The 14,318-nt window shown below is 37.1% G+C and overlaps 1 protein-coding gene across 6 annotated transcripts in view; it reads right to left on the bottom strand.

The window, feature by feature from the left end:
• Positions 1-30: 30 nt before the first annotated feature.
• KIF6 (kinesin family member 6) overlaps positions 31-14,318 on the bottom strand; it is a 166,227-nt gene continuing 151,939 nt past the window's right edge. For 2 of the 6 annotated variants that reach the window (XM_065833155.2, XM_071806118.1), the window contains exons 19-22: positions 14,182-14,270; positions 12,377-12,466; positions 10,312-10,418; positions 5,263-7,141 (exon numbers count right to left, since the gene is read on the bottom strand). In XM_065833155.2, the coding sequence (XP_065689227.2) occupies positions 7,125-7,141; positions 10,312-10,418; positions 12,377-12,466; positions 14,182-14,270 (303 nt within the window). In that variant the 3' untranslated portion in view covers positions 5,263-7,124. Of the gene's footprint in view, positions 2,713-5,262; positions 7,142-10,311; positions 10,419-12,376; positions 12,467-14,181; positions 14,271-14,318 lie in introns of those variants that run through there. The other 4 variants (XR_011738273.1, XR_011738272.1, XM_071806117.1 and 1 more) reach the window with 4 other exon arrangements.

Genomic DNA, 14,318 nt, shown 5'->3' with positions numbered 1-14,318 from the left:
AAAATAAACAAACAAACCCAAACAAAAAACAAACAAAAACAAAACAAAAAACTTTTATCCAGAAATCTCAATCAAATTCATGAAGCCTGACACAAGCCCTCTGGAGACTGGTATTGTTTTCCAGGCTAGAAAACTGAAGTAAAACTGTGGCTGAATTACTTACTCAGGGTCATACAAATATAGAGTCGCAAATATACTCTTAAGGTCTTCATAAGTAAAGACTCACTCTAAACACTAGACTTCTGTATAAGAAAACACTAAAAACTCTTTAATTACAGCAGACTCCCCAGAACTGAGTATGGAGCTGACTAAATGGAAAAGTCAACAGCTGCCGTCTGTACCATACAAACATTGCTGGCACCAGTGAAAGCAGCATGATGAAGCTCAAACATCCTGAGTTCAGCCCGATCACAAGACAGAAGTTCTCTTTCTTTTCTAACCTCAGTATGATCAGTCTCCTCACTGCCTCGCCTGCCAGTCCAAACTCTGTCAGAGAATTCCACACTTCAAAACCCTTTAGTCCATAGAGTTAGTGAATGAACTCCCGCCTCCCACTTTCAGTGTCTGCATTGCTCTTTTAATCCAAATGCATAAGGGAGAAGGAGGCCTTAAGGTTAATCGTTAGCTAAAAAAGTATCAGAGGTTCACTCCTGGGAGTCTTCATGATTATCATGTACTGGAAATGAGCTGGGCTTGCATATTTTTCTGTAGGAAGAGCTTTATGGCTGGTGTCATCTATGCCACACTGCTTCTGAAAGAAAATACACAAAGCAAGAAGGCCAAGTAGCTAGGGCTGCAGTTTTGTTGTTAAACTCCCTTCCAGTTAAAATGTTCTGGATACGGGTGTCCCTCCTTTGCTTAGTATTCAAATTGGTTTTCACCTACCTTCAAACAAGAGAACAGAGAAACAGACAAAGAAAACAGAGAAACAGACTGAAAAAATGGTTTCATTCATATCCGTACAATGGAAAACCCCTGTACTTGTCATTTGAACTGTGCTCCTAGCCTAGGGCCAGCCATCTCCACCCAGAAGAGGATAACTGACTGGCAGCAGCAGGCCACTTGTCACTCGGAAAAGTGAAAAGTATCATGGAGAACTCACAGAAGAACATCTTGGACCTTGTCTGGGACCACTCTGTTGCTGTAACTGGGGGACAGAAAGGTATCAAAAGAGAAGTGCAACATGCAAGGACTCAGAGCCTTGGTGCTCTTTCATTTCTTTTCAGCTAAGTGAAGCATTTGGGAGATAGAAGCTATAGTGACATTGATATTACCGAGCACTGCAATTACCTTATGGAGCAAACTGATCTGAAGCAACCAATATGTCCCACTTATCACTGATGGAAAGCCTTCTCTTTGTCCGTGCTAAGGATGACGATGACAATTACTTCCAGAGTATCTAGCAAGAACGTCTCTCTTGCATCTGATTTCCATAATTAAAAGGTACGACTCATTCTGTACCTCATGAAATGTTATAGGTAGACAAGCCTGGGATGTTGCACAACTGCCTGTTACACTAGCAGGGCTGTCTCTGGAGAGAAATCCAGATGTTTGTCATGTTGTAGTTTATAAGACCTATGTCTACCAGTGCAAGAGAATGCTGGCCTACTAATTTTCTGGAATGGATGCAAAAACATGCACATAACTGGGCTGAGACAAATTCCCACAGTTGAAGAAGGTTTCACAATTAAGGTTATAAACCTATTAATTAAATTATAAATGAACAGCACTGAGCCTCTTCTATGTCCCTGTCTGTTCAGTTCAACAAAGCATTCCAGCTGCCAAACTTGTACATCTAAATTATTGTGCCAAAAGAAAAAAAATGCCTGGTTAGGTTTACTTTTAGGATCTTAATTCTCTGAGGGATTTTGCAAATTGAGTCATTAAAATTGTCAAGGTGTGTTTACTGCTATACGGTAGATATTCGTACTTAAAGTACTTCAGCATTAGAAGTGTATCCTATTTGGATGGCTCTTCTAATGCTCTTCTGATTGAAAACAAACAAACAAACAAAACCCCCATGAGTTCACAAACATTACAAATCAAAAATGCTGGAAGCAAACATTTCTTGAAAGTAGCTGAACTTGGAAATCAACTGTTGCTCAGAAATTCTGCTATTCCAGTGCTCCCTGCCAATGTTAAACACAAGAGTGCATTTAGTCTCAGAGCTAAGGAATGAATTCTCATAAAACATGTTTTGAATCCAGAGCTGAACATGACCTCCTTGATTATTCCTTCAGTTATTGTATCTTCCTCCCTTGATACTGCTGCAATATGTGACTGACCCAGTAGGATCCAGCTTTTCCCAGAGAAAATCTGAACACTTCTGGAAAGGACAGATACCAAAATTACATCCTGGTCTACAATCAAGAGAATTAATCACTTTACTTGTATTACCTGGAGGAAGTCAAAGGATTCAGAGTTCTCCAGTTGTTTTACCTATTGTTGTTACAGTGCATAACAATTCTTAAACATGGAGGGATGCTAAATAAAAGATAAGCCCAAAATAACGGACATGGTTTTCTCACTCTGTACTTCAAAAGGCAGAAAAAATACTACTGTGATCAGTAGGAGTATAATTTACATAGACACATATATGCTGTTTCTTAAATAAGTAATTAAATGGTTGAAAGATACCTTGGCTGATCCCATCTTCCTCAAACTTCTGGTAAAGGGTGGATTTTTGGACTACATTTTCTGGAGGAAATGTCCCTGTAAAGAAATAGATGGCAAACTGGACACAAAGGTCCAAGGACATATTCTTTCCCAGGGTATTCACTTCAGGCTGAACAATTTGTACATGGAAATACTGAATTATTTTGAATTTGTCTTGCTCCTTGAATGACTTTCAAACCCTGCACTTCAGGGAAGAGATAAGGAAATTATTTAGAACCATGTTAAATATAAATAGCAGTAACTTTTTGCATTTCTTCAAGCATGACACTGCCATCTGGCAATTTTCCACTCTGATTTTTTTCTCACTCCAAATTTAAACTGATTGTTTTGACTTACTGATTTACACTCACATAGGTGAAAATATGGAGCATTTTCAGAGAAAGCTTATAAGGAGTTCCAAGATTTCAAGACTGTTTTTCTCAGATTCCACAGGTCAAGGAAGGGTGAAAATCCTTGAATTCTGTAGTTATTGTATTGGAGGTAGTCCTTTTCATTTCCATTCTATATCAGTATAAATGCATTTGAGTAACCCCACTGTTGTCTCACAAATACAAATATTTGTTTAGTTCACTGTTTGTGTCAAATGATATACCTCAGCTACCCTCAAAAAATGAACAGAAAATAGTCTTTAGAAAATCTCAGCTGTGGCCCCTGAGATTTACCTCAACAGAAAGGGAAAACAAAGTTTTAGTTGAAAGTCTTCAATTTTACTGTGGTGGTGTCAAATCAAAGTGTGTAAAGTAGCTATTATAAATATCTAGTTTACATTGCTTGCTGTATTGGTGAGATTTCAAAGTAAACACTGCAGGAATCAAAACAGAAAAAAAATAGAAAAAGATCATTTAACATTGATTTAAACAACAATAAAAGTGATTAATATTAAATAATCTAAAACCAGAAGTTTGGCTGTTGTGGTTATTAAAAATGGACTTTGAAAAGACAAACACATTCTATATAGTGCTACCAAGCATGCTATATCTAACTAGGCATTCCCAGGTTTTCATCTTGTTGGCAACCATATTCTCCAGCTGGATATTTTGTATAGGCAACATTTACAAGATCTTAATATTTTGTTATAGAATCATAGAATTGTTTAGGTTGGAAAAGACCTCTAAGACCATTGAGCCTAACCATTAACCTAACACTGCCAAGTCCACCACTAAACCATGTCCCTCAGTGCCACATCTACACATCTTTTATTTTATTTTCTTTTATGCTATATTGCTGTAGAAGACCAGCAGATATCTATCTTCTCCTGCAATAAACTATATAAAAGGATTGGAAATGCCTTGAAATAAGAGATGAGATGATCCACAATATCTGGCATAATTTAATTCTGGAAATATCTGTATGATATCCATCACTGTAGAGTTACTTAACCAAGAAATCTCCATGAATGAGATATTTGGATTTATTCTGGCTGGAGATAACAAATAAATTGAATTTACCATACAAACATTTAGCCAACCAGCAACTAGATATTATGGTGAATAGAGAGCAGTCAGATATGCATGAGAATCCCTGCGCTTAGCAATACTGTTTTAGAGGTGGCTTAGGCAGGAGTCAAACCATTACAAATAAATGTCACTGATTGTTTTTTCATTGTGGTAAATGCTTGGGTTATTTCAAATTACTCTAGAAATTATTTGAAGATAGATTATTAACACACATAACTTTGTTCACTTATGGCCAACCAAACTTTCTGGAAGCAATAAATGCTTTCATGAAAACGAAAAGAAGAAGAAACCTAGTAGATCACGCTGTTTTGAGCAAGAGATGGGATCAAAGACGTGCTGAGGTGCTTCCCAACCTGGACCCAAGAGGCAAACTTTGAAGAGTAGAGGCATTTTTTTAAGAAAGTGTATGCTATACTTCTTAAGACTATTATGTACTGAATGAGCAAACTTTTCTGTCCATATAATATTATGAAAATTCCAAAAGAAGCAAGAAAGGCCTTGCATTTGTTTATATGGCTTTTCTATATTTATATGTTCTTCTATTATTGGATGCACTTTTGCCCAAGATCTTATGTGTTTTGTATAATCAATCTCAAACCATTTTGCAAATCATGTTCTGCTTTGCTGATAGTGATTGAGTTTCACACCAGTTTTACAACATTTCAAAAAAAGTCTAGAGAATTTTGAAACAGGAGAGCAAGTAATCTTTTCTCTTAGTGAGTTAGCTGTGCAGCAAACTGAGAACAAAACACTGAATATGTAATCATCAAGTAGTAGCAGTGTCACATAGATCATACCAGGGTACCATAGAGATCCTTCTCTTCATCAGTTACTAAAAGTTATTGGAAATGCTTCAATGTCAAAAGGAATGAAATGTTGTACCAGTAGTACTCTTTTGGCCACCTTTGAATAAATTCACCATAATGGAGATGTTAATGAAAACCTAAAAAGACAGCTGCTTCCCTCAGCAAAGTTTTGGAACGTCTGGTTCTCCAGCTAGCTGGGTTGGCTGGAGGCAGGATGGCAGCCCTGCTCTCCTCAACAAAGCTGTATAAACATTAATTCAATATATATTTAGTAGTGTTCTTACATTTAACAGGGTAGGAACAAAAATAAAGACAGACAAAGATTCTGGTAGAAGAAGGACATTTTAATATAATCTCCAACAAAGAAGACATACAGAATGTTAGGGATTGGAAGGGACCTCGAAAGATCATCTAGTCCAATCCCCTCTTCGGAGCAGGAACACCTAGATGAGGTTACACAGGAAAGTGTCCAGGCAGGTTTTAAATGTCTCCAGAGGAGATTCCACACCCTCCCTGGGCAGCCTGTTCCAGTGTCTGTTACTCTCACTGAGGACAAGTTTCTTCTCAAATTTAAGTGGAACCTCTTGTGTTCCAGTTTGAACCCATTACCCCTTGTCTTACCATTTGTTGTCACCTAGAAGAGCCTGGCTCCATCCTCGTGACACTCACCCTTTATATATTTATAAACATTAATGAGGTCCCCCCTTAGTCTCCTCTTCTCCAAACTAAAGAGACCCAGCTCCCTCAGCCTTTCCTTATACGGGAGATGCTCCACTCCCTTAATCATCTTTGTTGCCCTGCGTGGGCCTCTCTCCAGCAGTTCCCTGTCCTTCTGGAACTGAGGGGCCCAGAACTGGACACAATATTCCACGTGTGGTCTCACCAGGGTGGAGTAGAGGGGAAGGAGAACCTTGTACATCCTAAATTCTGCATAAAGGTTACCAATTTATGTGGTAGCTGTGCTGATTTTTACAGAAAATCAAAATGCAGAAAAAGATATAACTGTAATATTTCTTAATTGATTGCTTCTTGGTTGTTAGTTTGATAAATGTATATTTTCTGTAGGTTAGAAAATACTAATGCATCATGTACTTCCAAATAATTAGGAACTTGCCGCTGAACTAAGTATCAGCAACTTCAGGAAATACACATCCTTGAGAATGATGTGTGATTCTGCCAACACATCACTGTATTTTTATGTGAACAACACAAACCCTTCTGCATGCATCCATATAAGCTTATCACTACCATGAAAAATGATGGCCTAAATCTAGAAGTAGGTATATCTCAGAGACTGCATTTTGTATTGCATTTTTTGATTTGTTTTAGTCTGATGGGTAAAAGAAGCTGTTGCAGAACCAAATATTATTCAGTAAAGTAGTACCGAGTCAATAGTGGACGTACATTGTATAGAATATATAAGTGCATTTAAATTTTCACATCTGATTTGTGTTTTATGACTATTTGCCCTTTAAGCTTTTCAAGTGTCAGAGTTTCTTCTGAAACCTGTATATTCTGGGAGGGTATATACTTTGCATAATATTTAATATATTCAAATGAAAGAAAAACAATTGGGATTTTTTTAAACTCTAGAATTTCTTTCTAATAAAGATTTATGTTCATATTACAATGCAATCTCAGTATTCTAATAATCTGATATGAAAACTACTATTTCTTGGAGAAAAAAATAAAAATCAGCAAAAGGTCTAAAATGAAATTGTACAGACTTTTGTAACTTTTCGCAACTATGACTTTTGCACAGAAGTCTCTGGAAGCTGACTAGATGAAATTAATATAGCCTTATGCAAATCTATGCAAACAAAAATACCATCAGAAGAAATAAGTGTTCCCCAGATTAACAATGTAGAAGAGCATTAAGACATTATATAATTTTAACATTTAGAAATCATACAATGAGTTCTCAGTAAAGAAACATATTTGGCACCTAATTGGTTGTTTTAGTTTTGCTTAATTTTAATGTAAGTTGAAGATACTGAGTGCAAATATTCAAATATTATTCACTGGAGAAATGGATTTTGCTGTCAAAGATTAATCACTTCTATAACTTTAACAATTAAATCTGTACATCTAAAGTAGTTATTCATACCTGTTTCTAAACAGAAGAGGAAGGCAAAGAATAAAGGTCTTTTTTTCTAAAAGGAAATAGTGGACTGCAAGAAGAATTTCATTTGTTCCCCAAGCCTGAAAGGACATAAAGAATACATTAGACTATGTTTTTGATTGAGTTGTCAGTTTAAAAATTGAACTTCAGAAACATAAAACGAAAGGAAAAAAAAAACAAACTTGTAAGACAAAAAAAAAAAATCATTCATCTACTCTTCGGCATTTTCATTTCTCTACCTCAAGACTGCCCAAGGCAACAAAAGCATATGTTTGCAGAGTAGCCCTTTGTAAAAAGCTTTCCAATGTAGTTATTACAGTGCTTTAACAACCCCAGCGAGCCTCTCTGAATGCACCTGCTTTAATTTATCTCTGTTTAGAAAGCAAACAGTAACAACCTACAAACTCCGAGGTAATCTTCTGTGAGACATCTCATTCCCTCTCCTGTATTACTGTCACTAAGGATATTGAGCATTCCCATGCTTTCTGTTTATGAAACATATTTTCCACTCTGTTGGCTTCTGCACACCTTTTTTCACCTTTTTTTTTTTTTTTTCCCCCAGCTGATGTAAAGTGGGGCCCTCAGTTTGCTTCTAAGATACTGTTATAAGAGTTTAAAAGGGTCAGGATCAATAAAGGAAAGAGCAATAAGCATGTTGACATATTTTAGGCCTAGTGGACTTTGGTTTGGCTGAGCCTGTGCTTTTTTCATGTAGTTTCCTGCAGGGCCCTCTGTGTGTAATAATCATGCAGGGAGTGAATACATTTGTGTGCAAGTGCAGAAATGCTTATTGAATATCTCAGTTGGACAGAGTTTGGGAAGGAGAAAACAGAGCACTGGACTGGGACTCAGCACACTTAGTTCCTAGATGGAGCTGTCTGACTTGGTGGCTCTGGGCAAATCATTTATCCATGTTCTATCTTGTATATGTTTGAGATTTATTGAGAAAAAGTTATGTATGAGGCTGATAACACATAATCTTTTCCCCCAAAGTATTCAGTCAGAATACATTCCTGCTTCTGCTCTTCCTTTCTGCTTAACTGTGCCTCTGATAGTTTTTCCTTATAAACAAAATCAAGTCCCCATCCCTACTCAAAAAGAGAAAACCCTCCAGTTTGGATGCAATAGTTTCTGCAAACTCCTTACAGCCAAAGATGCACAAACACTATAGCAATTACTGTTCCTCTCATCTCCTTTTAGACTAGGAACAAGTCAGGTAAGAGTGAAGTGACGTGCTCACAGGTAAAGGGAACACATACCCCTATCACATATATGGTAACAGTGGAGTCTTTCAGCCCACTTCTCCCAGTTAAAAAGGCTACCACAGCAAGTCATCAATGTCCTCAGGTTTCACTATGGTGATGAAGCACAAAGTACTTCCTTAGTAGTACTAATCCATAGGTTTTACTCTTCTTCATCTTGCTAAATCAGAATTCACAGGCTTTTTTGATCAATGGTTCCTGCTATCCATGGCTCCATTCTTCAAATTTAGGATGTTTTCCCTTTCCTCACATGCAGTCAAGGAAGAAAATCTTTCTCTTATCTGCTAAGTTGACTCCAAATGCTTCTCAGAACTTGCTGTTGCGCTGTCTGTTATCTATGACACATCAGGTCCCTATGTGTTTGTAACATGCCAGTCATACTTATGAAGTCTCTTTACTTTTTGTTCCCCTGCCTGTGCTTAGTGACTGGTTGTGCCATCCAGCCCACTGCCCAGATGACCAAACGCTACTCCATTCCTTTTCAGCTACTTAGGGCACCATGTAGTCCATCTTGTCTAACTGAACTTCAGATCTCCTCCGTTCTGCAAGAACACCTTTTACAACCTGGGGCCTAAGAGTTGCCAATGTTAATAATGCCTAGTCCCTTCTGAAACTGAGGGATGATGCTAGGTAATAACCTGTGGCTGAAAAACAATCAGGATGGAAAAGGCATTTGAGAGAGACATTTCTGATACAGTATGATTTAGGAGATGATCACAGGACATGATGTGCTCGTTAGTTAGATTACTGTACTTCACAGAATGAATCAACTTCTGACATTCTAAAGGCCTGAAACATTTGTTGTAAGACATCTCCAACCTTCTTCTTGAGAGAAGCCTGTAAACTCAATTTAATTTCATTTGCAGAAGACCTGACAACAGCTTTTCTAAATAAAGACAAAAGGGATCCCAAAGCTTAAGTGTATTAAGTGTTTGCTTTGGATGAGTGCAGGGAGGCTGTTTTTTCAGTCGCTGTGTGTTTACCTGACAGTTTTCTGATAAGCAATGTGATACCAAAACGCCACTTTGTGACAGTGCTAACACCATCTGCCAGGTGCTGATAGCTTGCTGGATAATGCTGCCATCAGCACTCACGTGCTGATGGAAAGTTATTTCTTCAGCAACTGCTACTGCTTTCAGCTTCTGACTAATTGGTTGCTACTACTAAAAACTATTAAAAAAAACCAAACCAAAACAAAAACCAAAAACATAAACCAAAACCCCACATGCAACAAAAAACAAAACCAAAACCAAACAAAACAGAAAAAGAAAATCACAAGTCATTTTTCTTTATTGTGATGAATTACTTTTAGGCTACCTTGCAGTGCAACCATTGTGAATTTATTGCTTTCTGCCTCCTGCTGATTTTACTTATCTACACTGTAGAGTGAACTTTATTGCCTACCTATGATTGCTCTCAGTATCTGACTTGGTGACAAATACTCATAGAAAGTTTAATTAGACCTTGATAAAGTGAAATACCTGTTAATGGTGTACACTGCTAGACAGAGTGGGCCAGTCTGCCTCATGAGGCAGGTACAGTGCAATCATTTGTGCAATCTTTATTTGGTGTCAATTGTTACAGATAAATTTTCCAGCTGAAAACCAGGAGAGGTAGTTTAAAGAAAACGTATAGAGAAAATTTTGGAAGTATTTTAATCATCAAGAGACCACATTCAAATGCATTTACTTCAGTGTAAAGAAATACACTGTGCAGGGTGCACAGACGTGCATGCCCCAGAAAGTTCACTGATGGTGACTGAGAAAAACAGACAGCCTTCATAGTTTTACACTGCAGCATTGAGCTACTAAAATAAATACATGTGAAGGACCTAAAGTGTTTAGAATGGCTGAGAACATAACGTAATATAACTTCAGCCAGAATCAGTTCTCACTTGCGTCAGTATAAATGTGGAGTAAAGCTATTTTGGCTTTAAAATGCTGTACTGGAGATTTTGGTTTGGCTTCCTGGTTTTTGGCAGGGTTTACCTTTCTTTTGCAGGATGTTCTGTCTTGCTTTCATGAAAGCTAGGATGTCAGCATCAGCCTGGCTGTCTCCAGTCAGAGGAACAGATGTGCTTGAACTTGATGGGGTCCTGAAATAAGAAAGTATACTTGTGGTCCCAACTGAGTAAGAAGGTCATTTTTCTATTCCATTATCTCCTCTCTTTTTTCAGCATGGAGGACTTTGTTTTCCGTACATACTGTTAGAGATGGCACAATTCTGAGCAAAATCAGACTCAGGACTTCTTAATGCTGTTATGCAGATTCTTAAGATTAGCCAGCATCTTTTTGTATTGTAGGGCTACATGCTGATCAGCTATAAAACCTCTCACAAAGGCTTAAAAATATTTTACTGCTGTGTCAAAGATTTTCTTCCAAGTGGAAAAGTGTAATATAGGAGTTTACCAATGAAATTATGGATGTGACTATGCCAAATGTTTGTTTACTTCAGGAAAACGTGCTGCTATTTATTCAAACAGATCAATATATTTTTGCCTATTAAGATAGAATTCCTATTAAGGAAATTAAGATAGAATAACAGACATAGAAGTAAACAACCATGACATTTATGACATTTGCTGACAGAGGCAACTCCTTTGTGCTGCTGAGTCTCCAGTCCCAGCTGCAATCTTGTATCTATGCAGTTAAATCACTGACTTACCTCTGCTTTTGATAGACCCTCTGGTGGTATAACATGATGTAGTACAATGAAGCTGTCCTATTCAACTAAGAAAGCTAAGAATTTGGCCCTGTGTCGTTAGCTTCATTTAAAGATTAAGTACTAATAGTGAAATGAGAAATGCAGTGACAAAAGTTACAATCTGAAAGGACAAGTAGAACTAGAGGGAAGTGGTGCTGGTTTTTTTTTTTCATATCCTACTTTTGTAATTAAAGTTATTTCCACTGTTCCTTACTGACTATTGCAGTAAAATGTAAGTGTGCCTGACATAAACCAGAAGTTTGATATAAAAAGAAATTGCTATGAAGTTAATAAAATATTTCTTTTAATACAATTTACAAGGTGGTCTCAGAACACCAGTAAATGACTATTCTCTCATTGATTTTAATTTGATTAGCAACAATATAATAAATAAAAAATACACAATATATTTGAGAAGATACCGTCTAAATTCCATTTTAGCTTCTCTTTTTCTTCTGTTTTCCTTAAGCACAAATGCATATTAAAACATTAGGCTTTGAGGGATGAAATTTTCCATGATTTTCCACTGTTCTAGAAATTGATTGTTTTGGAAAATGAAAGAAAACCCCGTTGTGATTTGTTCTTATGAATGCAGTAGGAAAAATAGTAACTTAACCCTATTTTCCTAAGGGTCTTAATAGCCAGAAGTGCAGAGCACAATAAGAATGTAACTTCTGAAAGTATACTGACGTGGCATGATGTTCTGGTGGGAGAAAACAACATGGAAATGAGCACATTAGAAAAAATAGAGAAGCTGTCAAAAAAAGAAAAAAAAAAGTAGTTTCTGTTAACCTGTTAAGCTAATTTTCACAAAGCAGTACCTCTTTTGAGAAAATGTGAGATATAACCTTTGCCAACTCTGACATATCTAGGCTGCTGGTATTATTTTATTTTATTAGAATAATTTGTAGGAGGGAGACTCAAAATATTTTAAGGACAAAACCATGAGAGTGAAAAAACTCTGTGTAGTCACTACATTCTTCCATACTTACATGCTCTGATCCCTCTGCCTTTCATTTTTTTTTAATTTGCTCTTTTAGAGTCACTTTCTGTTGCTGAGAAGACACAGCCATGTTGATTCATAAGCTCATGGTGAAAAAAGCTTCAGGTCAAACAAGAAACCACCTCTTTAATGCTGATAATGCAGCTACATGGTGTGAAGCTACAGGCAGCTTTGGTGTTGTTTTGGAAGCTGGAAGAAAATCTGCAATTTCAGGGTTTTTTGTGGGTTTTTGTTGTTTTGTTTTGTTTTTCAAGAAGATTGTTAAAGAGACTGATAAAGGATTATCTAGGCATTATATTACTTATGGTATGCTTTTTTCCTCTGAATAGCCCAGGTACCCTTCTTACCTTGTTTTTGAAATTGGGTTACTAGAAGCGATCGAATTGTTTTTCCCAGCTGGATCTTCACTGGGGCTGACTCTTGTGGTCTCTGAAAAGCTGAAATGAGAACAGAAATGACAGAAAGAATTTAGCCCTTCTGGAGAGAATATTAACACATGCTAAGTAACTATAAAGAAGCTGTTTTTCAAGACTTTTTATCTATATAAAGCACTTGTCATTTACTGGAAGAAGACTTTCAGTTGAATCCATGTGATGATCAGGTTTATGTAGAGAATGTAGCTATGAAAGAATGACAAGTAAGCTCATAATGATGACACTTTTAGTATTTGCCTTGTAAGCAGGGTTTGTAAAGCACTTTGATGTATGTATCTGATGTACAGTTTGTAATGGTATATTTAGTTCCCAAACTTAGCCAAGTGAGGCCTTAGCTCATTTTCCACTCTTTCTTTTGTCAGGCAAAATTATTACTGAAATCAGTGGGAGACTGGATGAGAACTCAGTGAGGACTTTGGGATGTGGCTCGTTGATGGTAGCCAAATATATTGCAAGCAGCTGTTGTGCATCCCTGTCCCTGCAAACAATGTTATTGGAGACCATCTCCACCAAGAAAGCAGAGCTCTGCCACGGGATGTCTGGGGACTCTCTCCTTTCCCCAGCGGTTGTGTATGCTGCCGGACTCAGTGCCAATCTTGGAGAAAGCGGCAACACCGAACTACTCAGTTTTAGGCTTTTTCCAGTAGATGGCAGGATTGGCAAGTTCTTGCTTTTCAAACTCTGCAGTAGTTCATTCATTGTTGGCTGATGAATTGATATTTCTGGCAGAGAACTTGAAAAGGGGAAGAAATTTATGACTAAAATTTTACTGTATTACACTGTGCCAGGTTCAGTTTTTCAGAAGATATTGTGCCCAAGAGTATACGTCATTTTCAAATGAATAGCTCCAGGTTTACTGAATGTTTCTCTTTAACTCCTTGAGTCCCATACCATTTGCACCTGCCTAAATGGTTGAAAATAACCTTAAGACTCAGCCTAATTCAACTAAATCAATATAATATTTAATGTTAACAATATTCCAGACTTTATTACACTTCCATATTATAAGAGCTAGAAAGGATGTGTGATGTTATTACCTACTATGTGATTTAACAACATTCAGGAACTTCACATCATAGTTCTGCTTTAGGATTTCCTGAATATTTTTTCATTGATTTGGCAGTTCTTAAAAACTACGTGATTTAGGGGCTTAAATTCAATTTTCTAGAAGGACTGTGTCTGTGCCCTGAGATACCTAGGCATTCAAGTCATATAACCAGAAGTGACTGATGATGGTTACATTTTTCTGCTGCAGAGGATGCACCAGGGTTTTACAGTATCAAATGCAATTTCATTGCGAAATAATACGCTGCATAAATGTAGCACCAGTACAATTCAACCACAAATCTATCTAGGCTATGGATTAAATGATTTGTTTTTCCTATTTGTGTGTGGGGGGGGGGTGCAGAGGATATATAATCTCCTCATATAGCAAAACTGATGACAGGCTTGCTTTCCTTAGCAATGTCATAGGGTCCCTAGTGACAGGTTTCCAGGCTCTCAAGATCAACAAGTCAAAAGAACTGAGTTACAATAAGATACCTTCAATATAACCGCAAAATACTGAAATGATAACGATTTGTTTTCTAAACAGTCATTTGTCTTGTAACTGGGAGCATGGTGTTTGAGTCTGATATTTGCAAAAGCATTCTGGTGAACTGTACTTCTACTAAAACTGCATTTTCTTACAAGTAAGGAAGAAAAAAATACCAATTTACCTGTTAATTGATAGATGTTGTGAGGGTTTTCTAAGCTGAGGATAAACAGTCACGGTATTTGATGAGCTAACCATCTCTGGCTTTTCCTGCTGGGTTTAGATTGAAAAACAAAATTATGTAGGATAAGATTTTTTTTA

This window comes from Patagioenas fasciata, chromosome 3, assembly GCF_037038585.1.
Source record: "Patagioenas fasciata isolate bPatFas1 chromosome 3, bPatFas1.hap1, whole genome shotgun sequence".
In the NCBI taxonomy this organism is placed as follows: domain Eukaryota; kingdom Metazoa; phylum Chordata; class Aves; order Columbiformes; family Columbidae; genus Patagioenas; species Patagioenas fasciata.
Note: the sequence above shows the minus strand (reverse complement) of the source record. Positions and strands in the feature narration are given on the sequence as shown.